The sequence below is a fragment of the Alexandromys fortis genome, unplaced genomic scaffold (genome assembly GCF_014885135.2).
Source record: "Alexandromys fortis isolate MF-2015 unplaced genomic scaffold, M_Fortis_MF-2015_v1.1 scaffold_27, whole genome shotgun sequence".
Lineage (NCBI taxonomy): Eukaryota > Metazoa > Chordata > Mammalia > Rodentia > Cricetidae > Alexandromys > Alexandromys fortis.
Window position 1 is genome coordinate 8,701,087 of NW_026067952.1, and position 27,097 is coordinate 8,728,183.

Genomic DNA, 27,097 nt, shown 5'->3' on the forward strand with positions numbered 1-27,097 from the left:
TGCTCCTGAGGGGTCAAAGGGCATATGCACAAACTGCAGCTATAATGAGCAGGCGTGAGTCTATGCACACTCAGGGAGCCTGGTCAAAGCCATTCTAGCTGTAGAGAGCAAACCTGAAAAGCCAAGGGGTAGTATCCTACGTAGGGTTTCTGATCCTGTTATCCTACCAGGTCAAGGTTCTGAATCTCTCTGAATCCAATATCCCTATCTGTAAAGTGGGCGTTATTGAATGTAAGCAGTACAGGGTAACCGTGCAACCCGGAAACCGTATGACCATGAATTCATTTATTTACACAGTTCGGAGAGTAAAACCATCCTGGACAACGTGGTGTATACTTGTCTCTACTTCCAGACTTACGGAATCCATGACAATATAAACTACACATTTAAAGAAATAAAAGGTAGCAATATAATAAAACATGCTGATACATCAGCTATGGGGGTTCATACCTGCCATCCTAGAATTTGGGAGGTGGAGGCAGAAAGATCAAGAATTCATGGTCATCTTCAACTACATAGACACTAGCTTGGGCTACCTGATAGCCTGTCTCAAAAGTCAGAAAGCAAAATTTCAAAACAATCATAAGCGTATAGTTAACATGAGGGCCATGTCCGAGATACTTCACGGGTATTACTCAACTGAATGCTCAGAAGGCCTTCACGGGGGTGCTACGGTCTCCCCCATTTTGGACAAGTAAAGTCTAAGGACAGAGAACAAAAGAACTTCTCTGTGTCGGGGTCACACAGGGACCTGCACATCCAGTTTTAAACCCAGCTGCCCACCTCCAGGGTATAGATACATTTAAAAAGGATGTTATCATTTTTTATTTTATGTGTATGTGTATTTTGCCTACATGCATGTGTGTGTATCACATATGTCCGCATATCCCATATGTCTGGTACCTGAAGAGTGGGTCAGATTCCCTGGAACTGGAGTTATAGCTGATTGTGAGCTGCTCTGTGGGTACTAGGAATCAAACCCGGGTCCTCTGGAAGGACAATCGGTGCTCTTAACCTCCCAGCTAAGTCACCAGCCCCCAGGGTCTAGCTCTTCACTACCTTCCACCATGGATGTGGCCGTGGAGAGTGAACTGAGAACAGATTCAGGGATATGGGTTCTGGAGAGAGTGCTGGATCCGTGTATAAGACCCTGGGTTCCCTCCCAGCATGAAAAAAGAAGACCAGCATGCCACAGGCTGAGTAAGGACCAGAGAAAAGGATTCCAGAAATGCAGCATCCTAGAGTAGCCAGCTTGGGTGGGTGGGGGGACACGGGACACGGGATACCACGTGTTCATCATTCTGCACGGAGTGCCAGTGCCGCAGGAAGCAGGCTGTCAGTAAATATTTGTAGGAGGGAAGGGAAATTGTTATTGTATTCCTTAGCCAAAAGCTGGACTCATTGTCTCCAACAATCTAAGATAAAGCCAAGGCTTGGGGGTGGGAAGGGATGCGTGATGGCACAGGCCTGCAGTCCCAGCTCCTGGGAAGTAGAGGCAGGAAGGTCAGAAGTTAAAGGTCATACGCAGTTGCGTTACAAGTGGAAGCCTCCCTGGGCTACATGAGACTGTCTCAGGAGTGGGGGAGAAGTCTCCTAGGGCCATCTTCTTCCTCATGTGGACTGATGGGGTGGCCCACACTTGACCTCAGGAGCAGAATTTGCCTGCCCTTGTACAGACGGGGTTCTGGAGCCAGGGGGCCTTACCTTCTTCGGCATCGTTCCTCAGTGAGGCCTCGAGCAGCGCCACACTGGCCTCAAAGGACACCTTCTTGCGACGGCCACCTGTGCTGCGCTTCCGCTCATGCTTGCGCTTACGGTGAAGCAGGTCCTGTTCGTACTGTGCCCACTTCTTCAGCTGCTGAGCCCGGCGCTTCTGGGCTGCGCGCAGGCGCTCCAGCGTAGGTACCTTCTCCAGCAGCTGCAGCTCGGTGAGCAGGTCCACGTGGCTGGCCATGGCCCCCGCACCTGCCCTTGCCCTCCTGGGGCTAGCACGGTGTGCCAGGGGCCAGGGGAGCGCAGGGGCTCCCGAGGGGCTGGGGCCTCATGGTGGGGCCTAGGGAGGGAAGACAGACACACAGAGATGGACTGATGAGGCCCGAGAATACACATCGTATGGTAGAGAAACTCACCCGACCACCCTGACCAGAGTTCAGAGATCCCTTGAGGTTTTCTTTCCATTTGTGCCAAGAGCAAAGTGTAGCTTCTTAAGAGTAGAGAGTGGGTCCCAGCAAGGCCTGGCTCTGCTGTGAGCCAGCGTTTGAATGAAAGGAAAACAGTGCAGTTTCACAGTCACACCTACGTGCACACTTCCTAGTGGATCCCACGCTGGATACCCAGATAGAGACCATTCCATTCCTCCTGAAAGTTCTGCTGCATGATGGCGTTTGCCCGCCTCTCAAGCCACAGTCAGCTAACAGAAGCTTGCCCTTTGCAGCAAGCATTCTTGTGCAAAGGCATCCTACTTCAAGAAGTAAGTCACGTGATAGTGGAACTAGAGGGTATCTTGGGGCTTAGGACAACACGGGGGCAACCAAACCCAGGAAACCCCAGGCTGTGCAGCATTCAAATAGAAGCCCTGAGGGCTGGGAATAGGGTTCAGCTGGCTGCTTCCTTGCCTCGTGGGAACCAAGTCCGGGTTCCATCCACAACACCCTATAACTAGTGTATGGAAGTGAATGCCTGTGATCTGAGCACTGAGGACATTTAGGCCAGGAGGATCAAAAGTTTGAGGTCATCCTTGGCTACATAGTGAGTTTGAGGCTAACCTGAGCTACGTGAGAGGAGAAGGAGGGGAGGGAGCAGGGGGGGGGGCAGGTAAGAAATAGAAGCCAAAAATGGGCTGGAAGGATCTAAGAGGATATAAAGTTGCGGTGGTTCTCAAAGTGTGGCCCAGGCACCCTGTGGAGGGACCCCTGAGGCCCTTTCAAGGCGCCCACAAAGTCAGAACTGTTTGCATAAATGGAGAAGACACTGCTAACCTTTTCCACTCTCGTTTTGCTCCTAGAGCAAGTGTCCTAACGCTACACAACAGGTGACTTCTGTCACTAAGGTAAAGCCCAACAAAGGGCCAGACTTACAGGGCAACTCTCTTTCTCACTTTTTCGTTTGTTTTAGGACAGTTATTTCTTTTTCATCAAAATGTCAAGCAGAGTTATAACACATGATAGGTGTCTATCTTCCTTTTACATTTTATTTCTTTTGGGCTGTGACACACAGCACCATGATGCACATGTGGAGGTCAAAGGGTAACCTGCAGGAGTCAATTCTCTTCCCATGATGTTCTGGGTTCTGGAAATCAAGCCCAGGTCATCAGACTTGGTGGCAAGCACATTTATCAATTTGAGGCCAGCCTGGGCTATACAGTGAGACTGTGACATAAAATCAAAGACAGTAAAAATAAACAATTTGCATAAACAAAGTCCCTTTAGGATCCTGAATTTCAAGGGTTAAAGTACCCCCCCAACCCCAAAAGTTTACTAACTGCTGAAATATTAGACCTGGAATCTATGGGCTGAAGTCCTTCCATATACACACCTTGGAGAACCTTCAAAGGAAAAGGACATACAACTGCTCTCAGAGATTGAAGCCAAGTGGGTTTCACATTGGCACAGACCCTGGGTGCTCTGAGGCAGAGGAAAGGGGTCTTTGGACAATCACTTGAACCTTCCGAAGATTATATTCCCATCTGCAAAATGCTCTGTCACCTCCCAGAATTTCCAGGGTACTCAAGGAATAAAAGAGCTGGCTACGGTTGCACATCTACTAGCAAAGAAGGGATGGAGGCGTGAAGGCAGAGCACCCTCGACCCACCAGGCAAGGCTGTCTCCGGTTGCTGGGAAACACTGAAGGATGGGTGGGTCCACATTTGTGGGATGAAAAAACAAAGTTGCCTTCTTGGGGAATCAAGTCTGAACTACAGGAAGACATTGCTGATCTCCTGAGGCCTAGGCTTCAATGTCCTCCCTCCAGACGGCCTTTCCTTCAGAGACCGACCATCAGGGATCCCAAGTCCAGCCCCTTAGGAGCCAAGAGGGGGTGAAATGGGCCAGTCTCCCTCCATCCCTGAATCCAGAAGACAAGCCAGCAGCAGCTGGAGAGGGGGGAAACTGACAGTGTCACAGGGCCAACCCCAGGGGTCTGAGCGGGTCTATCTCAGTGGTCGATAAATCAAGAGCAAGACTCAATAGGAAACATGCAGCTTGGCTTTCGCATTCTTTGCTTTGCTTTGGTTTTGGTTTTAAGTAACTCAGAGTTTCTGGGCCTGGTGGCAGCCTGGCATCTTAGCTACTTGGGAGGCGGAGGCAGGAGAATTTCAAGTTCTAATCCTGTCTGAGCTAGAGTAAGTTCAAGGCCAGCCTAAGCCACTGATTGAGACCCTGTCTCCAAATTAAACAAGCAAGCAAACAACAGCATAAAGAAAGAAAGTAGGGAAGGAAGGAAGGGAGGGAAGGAGGAGGGGAGGGAGAGAGGGAAGGAAGGAAGGGAGGAAGGAAGGAAGGAAGGAAGAAAGAAAGAAAGAAAGAAAGAAAGAAAGAAAGAAAGAAAGAAAGAAAGAAAGAAAAAGAGCCAGTATGGTGGCACACACCTTTAATCTGAGCACTGGAGAGGCAGAGGCAGGTGGATCTCTGAGTTTGAGGCCAGCCTGATCTATAGACTTGAAAAACCAAAAGGCGGAGGAGAAGAAAAGAAAAAAAAGAAACCCTGGGGCTCTAGCTCCGGAGTAGAAGGCTTGTCAGGCATGCATGAAACCTGGGTTCAATGCATAATATAACATGTTTAAAAATTCTTGCAGTCATTTTGTAGTTAACTTTTTATCTTGAAAACAGGGACGTTACCAACTGTAACCCATACTCCCCAGATACAGTTCTAAAGTAATTTCACCAGTGCATACCACCACAGTAAAATATCAACCGCTCCTCAGCTACAAGCACCCCTTCCGGCAACTTCCCAAGGGCTCCCCTACGCGCCCCCAAACCCACCCACATCCCAGTCCTTGGCACTGATCTGCTCGCTGTCTCTAGGCTTTTGTTCAAACAACACTATAAAAACAGGAGTAGAAAGCAAGTAAGAACTGAGGGCTGGCTTTCTTCACACAGATCACTCCTTTGAGGTTCATCCCAATCACCATACGCGTCGATAGTTTTTGCTCCTTTTTATTGTTATCTAGTATTCCACTGCGGATTAATTTGTTTCCCCCATCCACTTACTGGAAAAGGTCTGGGTTGCTTTCAGTTTGTGGCTTTTAAATCCATGGACAGGTTTTTGTGAGAGCATAAGTTTTCATTTCTCATGGCGAATGACCTCAGGGCACAGCTGTCGGATGATCTGGTAATTACCCCGGTTAGTTTGAAAGAAATCGCCAACCATGTGGCTGTGAGTCTACATAATAAATAAATCAGGCTTTAAAAGAAAAAGAAAGAAACCACCACTCTCCTCTCCAGAGGGCTTGCACCTGCTTTCCCTCCCTCCAGCTAGGCACAGTGAGGCAGGCTCCCTGGCAGCTCCAAGTATTGTCCCCGCTTTGGACTGTGGCCACTGAGACAGATACTGTGGCCGGGTGGTTTTGAGCATATAGAATGGAGTTGGATGCCCTAACATGGTGCTATGATGGTCTCACTGGAGCTGGACAACCAGATGTTAGTTCTACTTCGTGTGAACACCTGCTCCAGGACTAGCCTGAATCAGAGACGAATGGGAGGCTAGCTCTCCTTTCTGGAAGGTTCCTGCCTGTCAATTAAAAACCCACCCAATCCTCCCGGCTACTTAGAGAAGCGGGCACTATCATGTTTGTCTTGCAAGTAAAGAAAACCGATGAAGTCATTTAACCAACATCACGGCTTAAAAAATAGAGGGGCTGTGGTCTAGGGATGTAGCTCAGTTGTTGGGCTGCTTGCTAACATACAAGAAGCCCTGGGTTTACACACACACCCTCTGGAGAGGACAGGGCTGCCCAGACTGAAGAGATCAAGAACGTCTGAGATCTGTAAGGTACACTTTTGGACTACAGACCAAACTTAATCAGCAAACCTCCTGTATTAGTCCATTCACGTTTATCAGTCTGTTTGGGTTTAGCCCACACCATCTTCAACATCTCAATTAAGTACTCACATTTAAAACTTGGCGTTTTTATGTCCAGTATCAGATATAGAACATCTCAAGATCTGGCCACAAAACTCACATGGCAGCCACCAAAAGGTGCAGAGAAAGGCTTTACCCTTGGGGAGCACACACCTTTTAGTTGGCCCCAGTCCCTCCCGACATCCTACCCCACCTGACCTATATTTGTGTCACCGATCACTAGCTCCTGTGGTCACTGAGTTTGGAGCCCTGTAGGAGGCAGAGGGACACAGCAGCATCCAAACACCAGAGATCCAGTCAGCACAGAAAAGGAAGGCCGTCTTGGAATCTCCAGACACGGAGCAGGGCACAGCCATTTACATCTCATAGCATGCACGGGCCTGCAAGCTGCCCAGCAAGCCCTCAGCTAAGGTGTTTAGATTCCAGGGACTGACAGTAGCCAGCATGCGTACATCATGCCCTGGAGGAAGAGGATCGCCTGGCATCCAGCTCACCTAAGTGTCCAGCGTCTTACAGCGCTCTGACTGCACACACACTGGGTTCAGTGGCCCCAAAACACGCCAAGTGACAGCTGGAAGAAGTCATGCCAGGCGGCTGCATGCCAACACGCTTTCAACTTCCCAAATACCTTCCTAGCGGAGGACGGTAGCTCAGGCCTGTGATCCAGCACTTGAGAGGCTGAGACACGCCGGCTCCAGGGAGTATGAGGCCAACCTGGGCTACACAGCAAGTTCCAAGGTTGCCCGGGCTAACAGTATTAGACCATGTGTCAAAGAAAAAATAAAAACCAAAAGAGAAACACTCTTTAACCATCATTTCCACCAGGTGTTCTAAGCATGGAAAGAGAAATGACGCAAATGAAAGTCACTACTTTGTACATTTAAGCACACTAATATAAACTATTGAAACCAAACCTGGTAATACAGGCCCATAATCTCCTCCCCTCCCCTCTCCTCTTCCCTCCCCTCCTCTCCCCTCTCCTTCTCTTCCCTCCTCTCCCCTCCTTTCCCTTCCTTTCCTCTCTCCTTACCTCCCCTTCCTTTCTCTCCTCTCCCTCTTATCCCCTACTCTGCCCTCCCCTCCCTTCCTCTCCCCTCCTCTCCCCAATCTGCCCTCCCCTCCCTTCCTCTCTCCTCCTCAGTCTGATGCTCATAGGTGGTAACATTAGAGCCACGCCAGTCTCATCCCCCTTCCCCACCACCACCCGAGGTTCCCAGCCTGGGGGAAGGGACAGCAGTGGGATTTAGATTAAAATGTAAAAACATCATTTGGTTTTCTGTGGATTTGTTTTCACAGCTACTGTTTATTTATGGAAGTGACATGAAATTTCCTTTTTTATATAACTCCATTTCAATCTACAACTAGTAGCTTGGTAGTAAAGAAAAATGAAATAATGACAGAATTCAGTGTTGGCAGAATATGTAAGTCACTGACATTTGGGGAAGCCGCCTCACAATGACAACTGGTTTTCATGACAACAGCCTTAGAACGACTCACATGGGCTTTTTGCGGGGCGGGGTGGGGGTGGGGGTTTAGTTTTAGTGCTGGGGAGGGAACTCAAGGCTTTGCCTATGCTCAGCAAGGGCTCTACCACTGAGTTGCAGCCCCAGCCCCAGAAGCATCCATAGGCACTCAACAAACACTTCTCAACATTTGCCACATGCAAGAAGTGTGCTAAGGGATGAGGGCAGACAGATGTGGCCCCTGCCCAGCTAATGGATGACAAAACAGGCAAGGGAGCACAGGATGAGTGACAGCTTGGTGGCAAGAGCTGGACTCCTCAACCCCCAAATTCCAGACAGACAGACAGACCGTGCCACTGCCCTGCCCTCTTTGCTCTAGGCCAAGAAATTAAGAACAGTCGCCCAGCCCCCTGGAGAAAGATAAGGACAGCATCTCCCCAGAGCCAGTAAAAGGGGCCAGGGCATATTTTCTATGACTTTGCCTATCAGCCCCTCCTATCTCGCCCCTTGGGTTCCCTGGAGCAGGGCCCCAGGACAGCTCCCTCCTGACTGCTAGTTTTCAGGTGACCTAGTTTCCCCCAATAGACCCACACACCTCCCCCGCCCCCATCTGAGAAAACCCTGCTCAAGCTAATTAAAGAATTGCCTGGTGTGGCCAGCAGCAGCCAGGCAGGCCCCCCGGGAAGGGCACTGGCCTGGGTGCTGGGAGAACCCAGGAATCCAGGACTCCACTGAGCTGGGAAGTAGCTTCTTCAAGAGATTCTTGCATCCCAAACCACACTTGGACAATGGAAAGAGTGCAGGATACCAGGCCCTGGGAGAATGATAGTCTCAGTACCTTAAGGGGATCCCCCAAGGAAGCCAGGCCTGCAGGTAAATCCATGGTGGATCAGAAATATTGTAAGTGTGTGGTGAGAGTCCCAATGGACTATCTGCTCAAACAGGGGCTGGGCTGGGGGCATAAGCATGGGAGGGGTCTGCACAGGCCAAGGCAATGAAGTCATTCAGGAAGTATGTTGAGTGTGAGAAGAATCTGAGGCCAGGGGAAGTAGGGTGGGACATTGAATTTCCCCAACATCTGGGCCACATACCAAAATAGTTCTATTGTGACCAACAGGAAGTTAAGGCCAAGGCATTGGGCCCTGGGAGAAGCAGGAAAAGGCCACTAAAGTGTTGTCACCTTGCCCTTCAAGACCTTGAGCTTGCCTGTCATCTAGCAGAGTCTAAACCTGATTCTTCTTTGTGCACTTACTCAACATTGCTGCCCCTAGTACAAGGGGCCAGAGTGTGAATCTGGGCTCCCACAGACTGGGCACCACGAGCCAGACCAATAAGGCAAAGGGCAAGAAAGTTAACCAGAGTCCTGTGGGGAGGTGGAGCTATAGGTTGACAGGAAGCTCCTTGGGCAAAAGGCTGTGTATGATGGGTTTGCTGCTGGGAATGAGTGTACCCCTGGAGAAGAGAAGATTCATGGGGTCACAGACCTCCTCCATCATCTTGGGCCCTGATTGGTCAGAGCTCTTCGCAAGCACCTGAGCCCAAACACAGAGATTGGTCCTACGTTAGGCACACATCGTAAGGAAGCCCAACCAGAAACCTTTCCTTCCCACTGAGCCAGAAGACCGAAGGGAAGGTGTTGCTGAAGGCAATCTCCAGATGAAGCCAACAGCTGGATGGCACAGGAGATGAAGGGGGTCCTTAATCACCAAGTCTCTGGACTTCAGCTGTCCAAGTCAACAAACTCCATTCATTACATAAGGCAGTTACGGATAACCCAGAACATCCTAACACTTGGCAAGGATATTTTTAAAGATGCAGGGTTAGTGAGCCGGGAAGGGTGGAGGTCTCTTGCAGGAGGCTACTACTGACATTACCGTACTTTCTCCTACAACAGCCACTTCTAAGTGGAAGGTCAGCCCTGAAGGAGGGCAGAAGGTCAAGGCTGGGTTCCTACAGTAGTCAGGGGCTGTTGACTTGGGAGGGAGGACCATCCCCCCAACACACACACACACACACACACACACACACACACACACACACACACGAAAGCAGCTGATTGACGTATCTTTGGAATCCAGCCTACTGGTTTGAGAAAAACAGCACGAGGTAAGGTGGATTTAAATTGAAGAGACTTTCAAACATGAGTCAGAGAGAAGAGAGTTTCAAAGTTCACACTGTTAAAGAAAATGTTCTGCATTTTCCCCGGCTCCTAAGCTATTCTTCTCCACCGTCTTGGCAGCTCTGGAGGAAGGACCACGAGCGCTTTTCTCCCAAGTTTCCTGCACTGCTGAGCACAAGGGGAAAAGGAAAACAAAACAAACAGCCCTGGTGCCTCCTCCCAGCTCTCACTCAGGCCCTGCTTTTTCTCTTAAAGGATGCACACCCCCGCCCACCCACAATCCTTCTGAATAACAACATCAATAGAAAGGCTCCACTCATGAGCAAAGAGACTTCTGGGCCCTGGGTGCTCCAGATAGCTGAGTTAGAAATTACCCCTGTCCTTCCGGCCCCATTTTCAGGGGACTTGGTACACTGATTGTCCTACTCTAGTAGGGATGACCCTTTTAGACTCTGGGCACTGTAACCATGCACAGGCCTCCTGGTTCTAAATCTGATGAGGGACTAGGGCCCTCATGGGTCTGCTCTTCGACTCCCTTTATTCCAGATACATTCCTTCATCCATATCTCCACACTGTGGCCCCGACCCCTTTGCCTGAAGCCCATTTACAGGCTTTCAAATTTATGAGCAGGATCCATAATCCACAGGAATGAAGAATGGCCAGACAATCCATGAACTGAGCTCTCTCAGGAAACAAAACATGGTCAACCCTGGGGCACTAATGACCTTCGTCTGGACTCCTGAGGATCCTGGCTGCTCCAGCTTCAGGCAGAGTCAGGCTCGTGGACAGGCAGTGGAAGGAAGCAGCTTCGGATTGGCATAAGGAGAAAACCTTCTAATGCAAAAACACAGGCCAGCCCCAGAACAATGCCGGGGTCCCCAGGAACTCAATAACCACCCATCAGACTGCAAAGAGACAAGACGCAGTGGGGTGGCAGACAGGTTGCCCAGGAGCCCCAACCCTGGCTGGACTGGGAAACCATCCCATTAGGAGAAAGAATTCTGCTGAGCGTGTCTGGAGCCCCACAGGTGGCAATGCAACCTGTCAGGTCCATTTCAAGCAGATGACTCTTCAATGCTTGGGGCTGGTTCTCATGTAAAGGTGACATGGCCTCCTTAGGCTTCCAAGACAACTTCAAAGGGGTCGACGGACACAGGAAGCCCGTGGACATATCAATCTTCCACACTGAGCTTCTCGGTAGACACTTGAACCCAGAGAAGCCAGAACACTTGTAGGTAAGAATGCCAGTGTGGGGAGGGGCTCAGAGGACAGACACAAAAGTGCAAAGGCCAGGGACACAGAGACCTAATATAATGCCCGCAAACATCCCATGCGGTCCTACCAATCACAGTCACTGGTTTCCCAAAGAAGCTTATATAATAGCTAAGTAGGGGGAAATGGGAGTCATATTACAAACACAGTTCCCCCAGGATTGGGGGTGTGGAACCCCCACCCCTGTGCAGGGACAGAAAAACTCCCTCGAAGCACGAGGGATCATTTTCAAAGCAGGCCACCCGTGGCCACAGAACATCCTCCTAGATCACGAATCATTAAACAAGGGATGGATGGCTGTTAGTCTCGTCTCGAGCATCTCCTCTGCGCCCCTCTCCCTCTCCCTCCCCTACTTAAGACCGTAGTCCTCAGTGTGGGGATATGGCTGAGGGAGCAACACACTCTCTGCACAAGCATATCAGAGTTCTGATCCCTAGAACTTACATAAACAGCGCTCTGGAGGGGAAGACGGGAAGACAGGGGACCCCCTATATCAAGTTGACTAGATACCGGAAAGCTCAAAGTTCAAGTAAGAAGCCCTGTCTCCATATATAAAGTGGAGGATAACAGAGGAAGACACTCAGCACCAACCTCTAGCTTCCACATGCACCCACATACACATTAACATGCATGCACACATATACACGCAAAACCAGTTTAATCCTCTAGCCTTAAACACAAATGTCCAGAATGTTATCAAACCAGACGGAAGGGCCTCTCGGACCCCAGGACATCACTTGAACTCTCGGACCCCAGGACATCACTTGAACAACACAGAATCGCTGTCACTTCAGAGATGTACAAAAACCAAAGGTATCTGCAGCTCATCTACCCCGGGGGTAGATGGACCTAGGCTCCATTGTGCTAAGGTGTTGAAGGCCAGGTTCGAGAAAGTGATATCTTGAGCCAGCTAAAGCAAAATGGCAGTGTGTACAGCTGTCTGTCCCCTCTCCCTGAACTGTCCCAGAGACACAGTATGTTGTGAGGGCCCACCTGACCCCCTCCTCAATCTAGATGCAGAGATTCCTGATTTGTCCATCCCCGCCACTGAGGGCAGCACAGACTTTCCAGCAAAGAGAAAGAGCATTCCAATCACTAACAGGACTTCTCTCTCCACCACAGACTTCTGGGAAACAGCCCTAGTGAGCTGTGACACCCCTACCCCTTCCCCCTGCAGCCAGGGGATGGCAATTTTACAAGACTTTCCATATGAACCATTTGCTGAGGCGTTAGGATAACGCCAAGGAAGCAACTGAGTTTAAAGATGGCCCTACCTGAAGGACAAGGTGAAAGAGGGAGGGGCCAGAGTGAATCCTAGTGATTCCAGCTCTCCGCCAGTCAGTGGTCTATCTGGGATTCAAACACAAAGTTTATGCACAGAAAACAACAGCAGAAGAACTGAGGAGAGACTCCCAGAGCACCCTAAGGGTTTTTAAAAGCTCTTCCACGTGAAGTACAAGATTTTAGAGTCTACAGGGTTAGCAAAGAGACAACTAAGAAGACATATTGGGTAAGAAAGCAGACAGACCAATTCGCAGGAGAGAAGGTAACTGTCAAGATCGTAACAGAGCAAAACACAGCAAAACACGCACTTAGCTCAGCTAAAGGGAAGCCTTTCAGGGCCTGTTATCTGCACCCATGAAGCGAACCCAGGGAGAAAGTGTGCCAAGAAACAATAGCAGTCTCTCGAATTAGCACCATCTTCCCCCATCGAGCTCCACTGTAACATCTCCTGCGGGTAGTGCCACAGTTCTGAAGATGTAGCTATTGTCTCCATTCCAACGAGGAGAGGACTAGGCTGCCCCTATAGCTCAGTTGGTAGAGCGTCTGCCTAGCAAGTGTGAGGCCCTGGGTTTGATCCCCCGCACCTGAGAAACTGGGTATAGTGAGGCACACCTCTAACCCTAGCACGCTGGAGGTAGAAGCAGGTGGATTGCGAGTTCAGAGTCATCCTTGGCTCTCCATCAAATCTGAGACAAGCCTGGAGTATATGAGCCACTGTCTCCAAACAAAACAAAAACAGAAAACAGACTCGGAGAGGTTAGGGCACTTGTAAGTAGGGCAGTGATCCAGCTATTCCTTGTTGGCATCTCTTTATCAGCTTGCCATCTGCTTGATGGGCCGGTGCCTAAACCATTTGCTTGGTATGTTTAGTATCTCCCCTGCTAGAAAATAAAAAAGGAAAAAGGCAGGCAAAGGAGATGAGCTATGAAGGCTGACTGGGTAAGAAGAGGAATTCTTGTTTGTTTATTGGTTTTCGTTTTGTTCTGGCTTTTGGTTTTGTTTTAAGTCAGACTGACCAGGAACTAACTATGTAACCAAAGGTGACCCGGAACTCCTGATTTTCCTGCCTCCACTCCCCACGTGCTGGGATTTCAGGCCTGGGCTGTGACACTGGCTGGAAGAAGTATTGTGAAGGGAAATAAAGGAAATCCACGCAGAATAAGAAATAGCTGACTCGGGTCAGAACTTCGCTCAGTGTCAGAAAGGACTTCATATGTAGGCTTGGCCAGGAAAAGGGTGTACCTCACTCTAACCTTCACTTACTGTCCCTTTCAAGGCACTAGGGGCTCAGCCTCCACAGCCAGACATCCCCTTTCTGGTGAGTGAGTTTTCATTCTCTTTTCTCTGAACAACTCCCAACCCAGAGTCACAACAGCAACTGTCTGGTCCTCTCCTGCCCAGGGCATGAAACAGGAAGTTACTGGAACCTCTCCAGTTTGATGAATAGGTTTTTTTTTTTAATTCAAAATGCAGGTTTTGAAGTCTCCCGGTATGGCACCTGTGACCTCCTGGGTTACCATGCAGAGATGCACGCTGTGGGCTGTGGCAGACTGCATGACAATGCTTCTGTCACTGCCTGTGATCTGCAGCCAGAGTTCCTCCCTTTGATTCCCTCCTCCTGGGCGTGCAGAACTCTGAGCAGACCCCGGCTTCTCTATTCCCTTTGAACCTGAAAGTCCCATTGCAGGAAGCCGTGTTACTATAGCAATAGAATTCAGTTTCCTGAGTCAAAACCCAAGGCTCACTCTATTAACCATGGTGCTTTGCACTTAGATGTCTGGGACACTCTCATTTCCTCTCAAATGATGGCAACTCTCTCTAGTTCGTATTTCAAGCCATTAACAAGTAACTAGTTTGGAAGGGTTCTTTTTTTTGGGGGGGGATGTACGCTCATGCCCCCACACACATGTAGACATGTAGATGTATGGGGGGGAAGGACGGAGGTCAGAGGCTGATGTCTGGTGTATTCCTCCATCACTCTCCACCTTATTTTTTTGAGAAAAAGTCTTTCGTGGTGCCTGGAACTCACCAACTTGGCTAGACTGGCCAGATAACCAATGAATTCCAGGGGTTCACCCACCTCTGCCTCTCCAGCACTGGGGTTACAGGTATGTGCCTCCATGACCAGCTTCCACACAGGTGCAGGGTTCCAAAATCAGGGTCTCACACTTGTGCACAAGCACTTTACCAAATGATCCACCTCCACAGCCCTAATTTGTTTTTTTTTTTTTCTGGAAATTTTCTCTACCAATTCCCTTTTATTTTCAATGTGTGAAGCCTTCTTTACTTAGTCAGCAAATGAGTATTCAATTTTCACCTGCTGCCCCAGAAGCAGGAAGGTGGGTGGTTCCGAGGGCCCTGAGCGGACAAAGCTGCTGCCGTTCAGCAAGATTCTACAGCTAGCGAGGGCAGAGAGCTCCTGCAGGGCCAACCCTCCTGGGAACTCCAGACACTGCCCATCCACCCTCCAAAGAAGACCTGCTGGGAATCGCCAAAAACCAAGCAGAAGCTCCAGGGCACTCAACAGTTAAAAGATGAAAGCAGTGCAAGGCGACTTGTATTTTTCTAGCTTCTGAATGTGGGGGGATTTCCCTCCATCAGACGTGTTGTGTGGCAGAAATCTTTGGGTAAAGATTTCTCTCTCATGACTTGAGCAATTAAAGGGCAAAATTCAGTCAGCAGCAGCTGGAAAGCAAAGAAAGGTATCCGCCCCACCACCACCACCACCAAAAGATAAAGTTACAGGACAGTAACTAAACATGGAGTAGTATATGACATCTGGTCAAAGCAGAAAGGGTGCTGGGAGAGAAGCAGGGTGGGAGAAGGTACCCCACGTTGCCTGGATGCTACATATCCTGGAAAGATGCCAAGCAGTGCACATCAGCCTTAAAGAAGTGCCCAAGATCTCAGCCGCTGCACACTGCGCTGGCTCATTTTAGGTCAACGTGACACAGGCTAGAGTCACTTGAGAGGAAAGAACCTCAGTTGAGAAAATGCCTCCATAAGACACGCTGTAGGCAGGCTTTAGGGCATTTCCGTAATTAGCGATCAATGTGGAAAGGCTCAGCCCATGGTGGGTGGTAGGTACCACCCTGGGCTGGTGGTTCTGGGTTCTATAAGAAAGAAGGCCGAGAAAGCCATAAGGAGCAAGCCAGTAAGCAGCACTCCTCCGTGGCTTCTGCATCAGCTCCTGCCTCCAGGTTCCTGCCTGCCCTGTTTGAGTTGCTGCCTTTGGTTTCCCTCAATGGACTGTGACTTAGGATACATAAGCCAAATAAACCTTTTCCTCATCAAGTTGCTTTTCGTCACAGTGTTTCATCACAGCAAGAGCAACCCTAGCTATAGTGCCTGCCCAGCGGATGCTGTTTGGAGCTGGAGACTGGGCGAGCTAGTAGCCAGTTATTTAAAATCTTTCATTTCTGAGAAACACAAGAGAATCCAGACTCTTTCCAACACGCGGGGTGTAATCTAATATACTATATGAGGGCTGGAGAGACAGCTCAGCAGTTAATTGCATTTGCTGGTCTTCCAGAAGACCCAGGTTTGGTTCCCAGCATCCGCATGGAGGCTACCATAGTAACACTAGTTCCAGGGGGATCTGACGCCCTCTTCTGGCCTTTGTGGTCACCAAGTGTGGTGCACGTATGTACAGCAGGCAGAATCCTCATACACATAAAATAAAATTTAAATGATTTTTTTTCTGAGACAAGTTCTCACTATGTAGCCCTGGCTGGCCTGGAATTTGCTACATAGACCACACTAGCCTCAAACTCACAAAGATCTACCTACTTACTTCTGTCTCCCAAGTGCTGGGATAAAAGGCATGCACCACTATGCCTAGCCAAACACTGTTCAAAAATAAATAAAAATAAAATAAAACTGATATAAAATAAAAAAATTGTTAAAAACTGGAAAAACATGACCCAAACTCAAGAAAAAGGCAACCAGTGGCATCTTCTTAAAATGAAACAGACGTTGAAATCAATAGGAATAAGGGTCCTTAAAGCAACCATCCAAGCTTTGCCCAAGAATGAAAAAGAAATGAGTGCTTGAAAAAAAAAAACAGATCAGAAATATTAGGTGTACTAAGTAGGCAATGGTAGCCCAGGTCTGGCGTTCTACACTGGGGATGAAAAAGAGGATTTTGAGTTGAAGATCATTCTGGGTTAGATAAGGAAGAGAGGAAGGGAAGAAGGGAGGAAGAGAGAAAAAGAAGGAAAGAGGGAGGGAGGTAAAAGGGAAGGGAAGAAAAAAGGATAATCGAGAGGAGGAGGAAGATTCAACAAAGAACCAACATTATTAACCTATTAAGCTCCATTCTCCTTTGCACCTGTGTGAGATGTGGTCCTCACTAAGGACAGTTAGCAGTTCTGATGCTGACTTACCTTTTCTAGGGTCTTCCTAGTGCCTGGCTCTAGGTAAGCTTTGACGAGCAAATCTACAACGTGACCCTCAAGGCAGACCCCCTGACGGCATCTAGACACACTACTAGTTACCTATCTATCGTCTTCCCAGCCCACTCAGGCCTTAATAGGAAGAGACTCGAGTCTTTCCTCCTCTTCCCAGAGCTTCATAGGCCTCCAGCTCAGTCTCCAGAGCCATCTCCATGAGTCATGTGCACACAAAGCACACTCCTGAACATTGCCCTCCTCCGCAAAATGCCCTCCTCTGGGGAACTCCAGGCCAGGCCCATAACAGGCTCCTGCCACAGGCATCCATGCAGCCCTTCCTCGTCCCCACTAACACTTTTCAAACCAAGCGCAGCTCTACCTGAATCACATGGAGATGGTGGGAATACACACCTAAACCCACAGAGTAAGACCAGAGCAAACAGCAACTGCTCGGCACGGATTCCCGCACCCTGAGTGGGTTATATGCATTGGTTCAAGCCCATTCTTAAAGCCACTCAACAATAGCTTATAAATGTGGGTAAACACACTTCTTAATCCAGCAATTCCATCCCTAGAACAGATGCAACAGAAGGTCCACATGACAGAGTCATTTGTAATAAACCCAAAATATAAACAATGAGGCTGGAGAAAAAGACAGTTAAGAGCACTGACTGCTCTTCCAGAGGACCTGGGTTTGATTCCCAGCAACCATGTGTCTGCTCACAACTGGCTGCAACTTAAGTTTCAGGGGGATCTGGTGCCTGCTTCTGGCCTTGGAGCACCCTGCACACATGTGGTAGATTCTCATGCATGCAGACAGAACATTCATACATTAAAAATAAATAAATAAATAGTCCAAAGTGTCCAGCAACAATAGCACGGTGGGTGAGTGCTGCATCCCTATACTAGAATATTATACAGCCATAGAGATGAGCAATATCCAGCCATCAAGAATAAGGGTGAGTCGCCGGGCGGGTGGTGGCGCACGCCTTTAATCCCAGCACTCGGGAGGCAGAGGCAGGCGGATCTCTGTGAGTTCGAGACCAGCCTGGTCTACAAGTGCTAGTTCCAGGACAGGCTCCAAAACCACAGAGAAACCCTGTCTCGAAAGAAAAAAAAAGAATAAGGGTGAGTCATAGAAACAATGTTAACCAATATTTTTCAAACACCTAAAGAATGCCTAGTGTATGATTCCCCTTATGTAAAATTCAACAAGAAGAAATAACTCTTAGCAGCATGAAGGAAGAGTCAAGGAAGCAGTGACTGGACAGAGGCAGAGCAGGGATTCTGGAGTCCCAGGAATGTTCTGTGTCTTGAATAGGAAATGAATAACATAGCCATGTTCAGTTTGTGAAAAATCCACTTAAAATGTATATATTTTCTAGAGATAAAATGGGTATTAAAATATATTTTCTCTGAACTCAGATTCTTATCATTCATGTTTTTTTAAAAAAATAAAAATTTAAAAAGCTTAAAGCCAATGCTGGGCAGGTAGAGACCAGCAGATCTGTGGAGATTACTGGCCATCCAGACTAACTGAAACAATGAGCTTCAGACTCAGCAAGAGAACATGCCTCAAAAAGCATAAAGACAGCTGGATATGTGGCCTCAACACACATCCACAAACATGTGCACAGATGCACACCTACAGACAGACAGACACAAACACCACAGCTTTGTTGTTGTTGGGGTTTTGTTTGTTTTGTTTTGTTTTTGCTGTATTTCTTCTCTTTGTTCTCTTTGTTTTAAAAAGAAACCCCAAAAGATGACCCAATGGGTAAGGGTACTTGCCACACAAGTCTGGTGATCCAATTCCAATCCTTGGAACCCAGGCAAAGGAGAGAAGCCACACCACAAAGCCATACGTATCTTCTGCACTGCCTTTTTTTCCCCATAAGAAGTCATTCCGAGTTTAAAAAGAGCCCTGGTGTGTGAGAGGGCCCCCTTGGCACGTCCTAGGCTAATGGGTCTGAGGTACAGCCAAGAACTGGTAGGGTTTCAACGTTTCCCAGGTGGGTGTGCTGTGCCTCCAAGAACCTCCGTGTCAGGACCTGGCAACCATCCCTGCAGTTTCTTGGAGCAGAAGGTTCTAACTCCCGAGAAGGTCTAAAGCAAGACATTTCTGCAGAACATGAAGCGCGCCAGAGGATGCTAATATGCTCAACACGGAAAGCAGGCGCCATGATGAAATAATGTCCTTGTCTGTTGGAATTATCAGCAACTGCACTCCTGACTCCCAGCTGAGCGCCTATCTTCTCCATCAGCTTTAGTGCTTATAACAGGCCTCGGAGAAAGATACGTGTGGGCAGGGGAGTAGTATACACATGCACGCAAGCACACCCAAACACGGGGCAGCAGGGGAATGCATTGAGTATCCTGCATTATCACTCTCTACCACAATCACTCGAGACAGGGTCTCTCACTGATCCTGAAGCTAGGCTGGTACCAGCAAGTGCCGATAACCCTGCCTCTCCCTCACAGCGCCAGGCTTACGGGTATGCAGGGCCATGTCTGGCTGGAAACTCAAAATCAAGAACTTCTTCTTAGACAGTCAACACTCTTACCTCTGAGTCTTCCTCACAGACTGTATGTTTGTTTGTTTTTGTGAGACAGGGTCTCACTATGTAGCCCTGGCTGGCCTGAAACTTGCCAGGTAGACCAGGCTGGCCTCCAGTTCTTAGAAATCTACCTGTCTCTGCCTACCAAGTGCTAGCCTTAAACTTTCTTCATAACCACTGCTCAAGCCGCCTCTGCAGGCGGAGCTTGCGTTGCAGGACTTGGAACAGGGACCCTCATCTTCTCCTCAGTCTCAGCTCTTCACCGTGGGCTCTGCCTCATGAGCCAGGCAGCACCATAAAACAACAAATGGGTCCCTTTCCAGCTGACGTCCCCAACTGCACACTGCCTTGAGTTGGCCCAGGGGAGTGAGTAGATGCCTGGAACAGGGAAATGTCTAGAGCCGGCATTGCTGCCTGTGAGTGGGCGAGAGCCCCCAGCTAGACAGGCTTCTTCTTTTTGCACAGGAGGCCCCTTCACAAGCCCCAGGGAGATCTCTGCTGCTCACTACCTCACTGAAAAGCACTCTGTGTCTGGCGCACCACAGCCAAGCCTATCACCCACCTCCAGCATTTGTGACCGCCAAGGGTGTGAGTTTTGAAAGACAGCCCTCTGCTTCCTTGAGCTCGGTCTTTCTGGACTAGCATATGGCTTCCCCGACATGGGAGGGCTAAGAAACCATTGCAGGCTTCAGATTTACCTGCAAACACTTCCTCAAATGAACCCTATTAGTCAACGTGGAAACCACCCAAAAGACTAGTTTGGAGTTGTCCCTTCCCAACTTCCTGCCTCTTCTGCTGCTTCTTCTGTTGATAGCTGCAACACTTTTTTGGATTCTCATTAAGAGCGCCCAGACCCTCACCCATTCCCTACTTCCCAGGGAGCTTGAGACAGAGTCATGGTAGATAGCCCAGGCTGGCCTTGAACTCATGATCCTTCTCAAGTGCCAGCACTATCCAGGCACACACACCATGCCTGGCTTCAAGTTGTTTTGAATGACATGAGAGTATCAGTCACCTCATTCCAGACACGGTCCATGCTATGTCTGATGAGCTCGCCCGTGCCAACCATGAAGCTAGGGGTTGATGAATAGCAGCTGGCTTAGCACACGCCAACCTGTGGTGCAGCCTGAACCACACTGTTTTGTTCTTGCTTTACTCGACCACTTCCGCCAGCCGTGGATGAGATCAACCTAAGGGCAGACGCTGGCTTAATTTAATTTTATATTTAATCCGAAGCATAAGGCCAAGCAGAATGAAGTTAACGATTTTTATAAAGGCATCATCCAATGGTCAAAAAAAAAAAAAATCTGAATCACTGCAAAACCTGGCCCAGGTTATTTTACAGGTTGAGCAACCAAATATCCAAAATCCAAACTGCTCCAAGATCCAATGCTTTTTGAGCTCTGCTACAAAACTATAAATGGATAGTTTTACCCTTGACCTGCATACTAATAGTATTATAATACATTACCTTCCAGCTTTGTATCACAGTGTATGTAAAGACAAACAAACGCGAAGCCAGACACGATGGCACAGGCCTGTCCTCCCAACTACTCAGGAGGCTGAGGCAGAAAAACCACAAGTTTAAAGCCATCTAGGCTACTTATCAAAACCCTGTTACAAAATAAAAAGACTCCAAAGGAGGCCGGGCGATGGTGGCGCACGCCTTTAATCCCAGCACTCGGGAGGCAGAGGCAGGCGGATCTCTGTGAGTTCGAGACCAGCCTGGTCTACAGAGCTAGTGCCAGGACAGGCTCCAAAGCCACAGAGAAACCCTGTCTCGAAAAACCAAAAAAAAAAAAAAAAAAAAAAAAAAAAAAAAAAAAAAAGGGCTCCAAAGGGGTGCTCGGGGGGGAGGGGGGGACTGAGAGGACAGCTTGGTGGGTAAATCATTTGCTGCCCAAGCACGAGGACCCGAGCTCAATTAAAGGGGGGATAGGTATAGCTCAGTAAGTAGTAAGTGCTTGCCTATGTCATGAGCCCTAGATTTAATCCCAGAGCAGAAGAGAAGGGTAGAAGAGAAAGGGAGGGGGGGGGGAAGAAAGGAGGAAGAGAGAGAGGAGGAGATGACAAATGAGTTCAGGTTTGAACTTGGATCCCATCTGTAAGGCACGTCATTGAGTATCTGAAAATATTCCAAACTCTGGGTGGGGGGGAATGCAAAACACCCCCGGCCCTGGGCATCACAATAAAGCCTCCTCAGCTGGTACCTATAAAGAAGTAAAGCACATCATATCCATGTGGGAAAAGGCAAAGGCAGCATCCACACCAGAGAAAAACAAGTCAGTGAGAGCTGGCCCAGTTCTAGCTGCAACATTTGGTTCTGGGTGAACTCGGAGTGGTGCACTAAGACAAAGCCTGTAGGAACCAAGGTGGCACATTATTCTCTTGCTGCAGGAAAAGAAAAAAAGCAGTTTCTAAAGATTTATGTGTATTCATGTCTGTCTGTGTGTGTGAATGTGTGCCGAGTGTGTGCCAAGTGTATGCCGAGTGTGGGCAGGTACCGGGGGAGCCAGGGAGCCCAGTCCCTTGGAGCTGGAAGTTGTGAGCCATCATGTGGATGCTGGGAATCGAACCCAGGTCCTCAAGAACAGTGTTCATTCTTATCCACTGAGCTCTATCTCTCCAGTCCCTAGAAGAAATTTTAACCATGGACAAGGAACAACAAAATAAATGAGGGTGGATTTGTATCAATGAGGTTCCTCCTAACCTTAAAGACTCAGACATACATTTATATGTTGGGCATGTGCTCAGACAAGTTAGTTGAAAAAGAAAATCTCAGAGGAGGGTTACCTAGATGTGTGGAGAAGAAAGAAAGATAAACATGTAAATGAATATGAGTTTGTGTGTGCATCAAAAATGTACAGAAAGCCAGGCACCTGGGGATTCCTTCCAGAGAAGGGGAGGAGAGTCTAGGGAGGGCAGTGGAAAATTTTTTACTTTACATTCTCCACATCTCTGTAGTGTTGGGGTTTTTATCCTTTCTATAATTAAAAAGCATAAAACACAGCAATAAGAAAAACTTAATACTATACATCAAGGGGAAAAATCAAATGGAAACTTGGTGAAAATCATTCCTATTCCATCACAAGGCAAGAGGCCATGTCCATCATGAGACATTCACTCTCTGTCCTGTCCACAGGACGGCTGGGGATGTTATTGATTCTAGAAAGCAACCAAGAATGGCCAGGGGTGCTGGGGAGAGTGTGTGTTAGCATGAGTTGCTTTTACTTGCAACTGGATGACAAGAAACAGAGCCAGCTCTGATGGGGACACTGAGCTGAGGGCTCACTGGGCTGCCGCAGACCCTGGGGCCTCAACAGTACAAGACTCATGGGCGCAGGGGCTATGGGTGTTGAAGGAAGCCACAGCCATCCAGCAACCCGATGAAGACAATGAATGACCCAGCCCCTGGGACATAATGACAGTGCTCTGCTCCCTGTCCCTCTGCTCTACAGCCATCCAGGACACACAGAATTGCAGGAATAATTTATCTATCCATACATCCTGTTGCTGGGCAGACTCGGGATTTAATCATTGCATCATGTATTAGTGCTGTGCTTTCTTTACACATAGGGAAACTGAGGCTCAGCCATCCGAGACAAACAAGCAACACGCTCAAGATCACAGTAGGTGGTGGAGGCAGGTGTGCCACCAAAGCCAGCCAAGGTCACCACTAGCTTCCTCTGTGTGAAGAGAGACTAGAAGACACTCACCTGGAGTGGGATGACCCCACAGAGAGAAGAAAGCATTTTACACAACAAAAGCCAGAGAATGGGAGCTGGGGACATGGCTCAGTGGGTACAGTATTTGCCATGTCAGTGTGAGAAACGAAGTTTAGGTCCCCAGAACCCATTGGAAGATGTACACAGGATCAAGTGTCTGGAACTCTACCAATCCTAGCCAGAAACTAGACAAGAGAATCTTCAGAGGCTTCTCAGCCAGCTAGCCCAGAGCACACATTGGCGAGAGAGAGAGAGAGAGAGAGAGAGAGAGAGAGAGAGAGAGAGAGAGAGAGAGAGAGAGAGATCCAGTCTCCAATAAGGTGCAAGATGAGGACAGACACCTGAGGTTGTCCTCTGACTTCTCTCTCTCTCTCTCTCTCTCTCTCTCTCTCTCTCTCTCTCTCTCTCTCCACACACACACACACACACACAGAGAGAGAGAGAGAGAGAGAGAGAGAGAGAGAGAGAGAGAGAGAGAGAGAGACTTTTTTAAAAGTCAGCACATGTGGCAATGAAGGACAAGGGCTTTGAAGCCAGATGGACTAGGTTCAAATCCACTTTGCCACTTATCAGTAGTGTGACCTTGGGGTTGTCATTGACCCTCTCTGTGCTTCACTTTCCTGAGCAGTAGAGTCAGGGCTGCTAATACTGCCACCACTTAGAGCCAATGGAGGACTAAAGAGTTAGAGGCAAGCTCGTAAGAACCGCATGTTCATGATCAATTAAGAAACAGGTGTCCCTCCCTCTAGGCAGAGGCAACCCTGCAGGGCGCAGAGCTTGGGAGCAAGCACAAGCTGGACTTGGGCACCCTTTTTAGCCAGGAGCCACTGGGATGCATGCAGCCCTGCACCAGGATCCAAGTACACAGGGTACTGGTCTCCTGCTTCCCCTCCAGCTGTAACTCAGAATCTCCTGGCCTATTTTAAAACATACAGATTCCCAGGGGCGCATCTGGGCTGCTTGTGACAGGGGTGGGATGGACTGGAGCCCAGGGATCTGTGTTTTTGAAACCCCCAGGTGACCAGATGGGCCAGGAATGGTGCATCCCTAGACAAGGGCTGTCGGAAGCCCTGTAAACTCAACCACACCAGTTCTGGCCACTTGAGCTGTTCCCTGAGCCCAGGCATCCTGTCACTTGCATCTGGTCCCAGGCCTGGGCATACTTAACATCTGTGACTCTGAATGCAGCCAGCAGAGCAGATGGCTGTGCAAACAGGCACGGGCTGAGCTGTCTTTTGTGCTTGAGTGGCCCGCACCCGGAACCCTCACCTGTAAACTCGGGGTTCCCCAGATGCTTTCTACTCAGAAATGTTTGCAAACCGGTAGTGAGGCACACACCCCCTCCCAGGAGCCCCTTAGACACAGCTGCTGAAGTCTGAGCCCTGCCAAATCAGAGTCTAGACTCCAACCCTAACCCAATCAGTGTGAGGCACTCACCTGGCAACCCTCCCCCTACCTGAATTAAGTTCTGGATTCTACTTGAGGCAAGGAGGGGCTGGAGGGGGGGGATATCCTCTCTATGGTCCAGGTTTCCACTCAGCAACCTGTGTCACTCAAAGTGAATCTTCGCTTTAACAAGCTGGTTATTTCAAAGTCCACATTAAAATAAGCCTTCCCAATAAATTAGAAAAAGAGACAATGCCAAGCTCTACAGTTGCAGCCCATAAAAACGCATCCTTCTTTTGAGCAGTCATAACCCCTGCTTCCTGCCCAAAGCCATCCAGAAACATCAAACAGCCCAAAGACAACGAGCGTGTCTTCCTGCTGGCCAGGCTTCAAGTTATCAGGCAGGTTTCACACTGTCGCTTGACCTCATTAATCCAAGGCCTATCACATTGCTGTAAATGTCAGTGGAAAAACAGCCATTCAGTGGGTTTCCTTCATTCCACCAGAAAGGGGAAAAACAGGAAGCTAACAGCAGCTGCGCCCCAGCCTGGCAGATCCCAGGGCTCAGCTGACAGGGCGTTTCTTGTTAGCACCTATGGCCCCTTTTCCCAGCCCACTCGAGAATCAAGATGGGCCTTGTGTCTGGCACAAGCAACTGCAGCAGCAACACAGCCATGAGGCTGTGTTAATTCAGGCCCCTGTGCACCTGCTCAAGGGGAAACAGCGTGAGCAATCTGACAGCCTTTGGGCTGAATGACCAAGTGGTTGTTCATCATGCAGGTTCATCTAAATCTCTCCTGCCCATTCAAAACGTCCTGTAAGCCAAACCCCGGGGACTCCAGGATGCATGAGGCCTTCCAAGTCTTCATTCATTCCTCTAATGCATATGGATCGTCTCCCAGGCTCTGAGCATCACACTGGGCACCTGGGGACACAGCTGAATGAATCAAATACAGTCACCGACCTCGGAGGACATAGGTCTAGTGTAGCCAATCTCAGCCTAGACACTATTAACATCTGGGAGCCATTCTAGGCCTTTCTAGTCTCTATGCACTAGATGTCAGCTAGTCCCCTTCTTGCTTCTCTCCTAACTGGCCCTGACAAACAAAGACATCTCTAGACACTGGCCAAGACCCTCCACCATGCCTACAGGTTAGTGGCTAAAGCAGAAGACTAGGGGCTGGAGAGGTGGCTTGTCTGCTCTTGAAGAGGATCCAGGTTTGATTCCCATCACCCACCTGGGGGCTCACAACTGTCTGTAACTCCAGTTCTCAGGGATCCGACACCCACTTCTGACTTCTGCTGGCACCAGACATGCATGTGGTGCAGGCATATACACAGGCAAAACACTCATACACACAAAATCAAGTAAATAAATCTATAAAGGAAAAATTTTAAATAATTTTAAAAGAAGACTAAAATAATAATGATCATTACATACTCTAAGTATGGTTACAGACAAAGTCATGGAAGAAAATTTAGCAGAGATTATACAAATATTGTGTGCAGCTTTAAGAAGGCACAAAAGGCTTAGGGGGATACCCCTATACAACCCCAGCACTCAGGCTGAACTAGGAGGGCAGAGAGTTCAAGGCTAGCCTCAGCACATAGTGAGACTCCCTGCAAAAAGCTTGGAAGCCCTTCACTTTCCATAGGATTAAAATCCTTAGAAGAACTCAGAATGCCTTATATGTGTTGCATATACCGTATATGTGGTCTGTATTTCCAGATGAAGATATTGGAGTGCAAGGAAACAGAGAACCATTGCCCAAGGTCCAAAAACTGCTGGAAAGCAGAATCATAATTCGAACCCTGAACTCTATCATCCACGGGAAAGGAATAGTTAAGCATTTGTTTGGATGTCTTCTGTCTATAGGCAGGATCACATGACATTCTGGGCAGTCATCCTAACAGACTCATTCCTCCCCGGGGCCACCTTGGGACTTGGTCACACCACCTGCCCCATCAATCAAGCCACAAACTGCCCTAGTCAAGGCACATTTGTGGGACTTCAGTGGAATGCCTATCCTGGGATATCCAGAAACTCATCCCCCCACAGTCACCTGCACTCAGAAATTTCCCAAAAGCCAGGACAGGTTCCTACGGTGACCAACCATAAGGGGCCTACTGTCCGGCACCAAGGGGCACACAAAGTCAGAGAAATTAGACTCTGTGCAGCCAACTTAGACATTTACAAAGAGCATACAGGAGAGCCCATGACATTCTTTCTTTTCTTCAGGGTCTCACAAATTCAGGCCGTCCCTGAATTTTCTCTCCTTCTGCCTTAACCTCCTGACTGCTGAGATTACATACATATCCCATCATGCCCAGCTGGCCCATAGCATCTTTGAAGACTATGGCATGGGGCAACATGTCAAGCAAGGGAAGGTCAGCTCTGTGCTTTCCTTAAGAGACCCAAAAGGAATAGAGAGGAGAATGCTTCCATACCAAAGCCCAGCCCAGCCCTTCCTCCCATGCAGAAATGAATCCTGATCTTCCTTGAATACCACAGTCAGACAACCTTTTGCAGAGAGCCTCCACCTGACAAGGCAGTGGAGCGCTGCTTTGGATCAGTGAGCATTTAACCAGGCACAGCCTCTGGCAGGATGACCTCTGACTCCTTCCTTGGTCTTCCTACCAAGACCTGCATCACACTCGGTTGACTGGGCTCCAGCAGCCACCCCTCACTCCCAGCTCACCGAAGCCATCTGGAGCTTTCCAGCCTGTAAGCTCTAACACACGCAGTTCTCCGTGCATGGGTACCCACCCCTCCATTACCCACCGCCTGGAAAATTGCCACTGAAGAGATCAAATGTGCTC

General features: G+C 48.8%; 1 protein-coding gene across 1 annotated transcript in view; it reads right to left on the reverse strand.

Moving 5' to 3' along the window:
* Positions 1-27,097, reverse strand: part of Ppp1r16b (protein phosphatase 1 regulatory subunit 16B) — an 87,508-nt gene that overhangs the window by 57,052 nt on the left and 3,359 nt on the right. The window contains exon 2 of the mRNA XM_050151276.1: positions 1,705-2,053. Within this exon, the coding sequence (XP_050007233.1) occupies positions 1,705-1,954 (250 nt within the window). The 5' untranslated portion in view covers positions 1,955-2,053. The remainder of the gene's footprint in view (positions 1-1,704; positions 2,054-27,097) is intronic.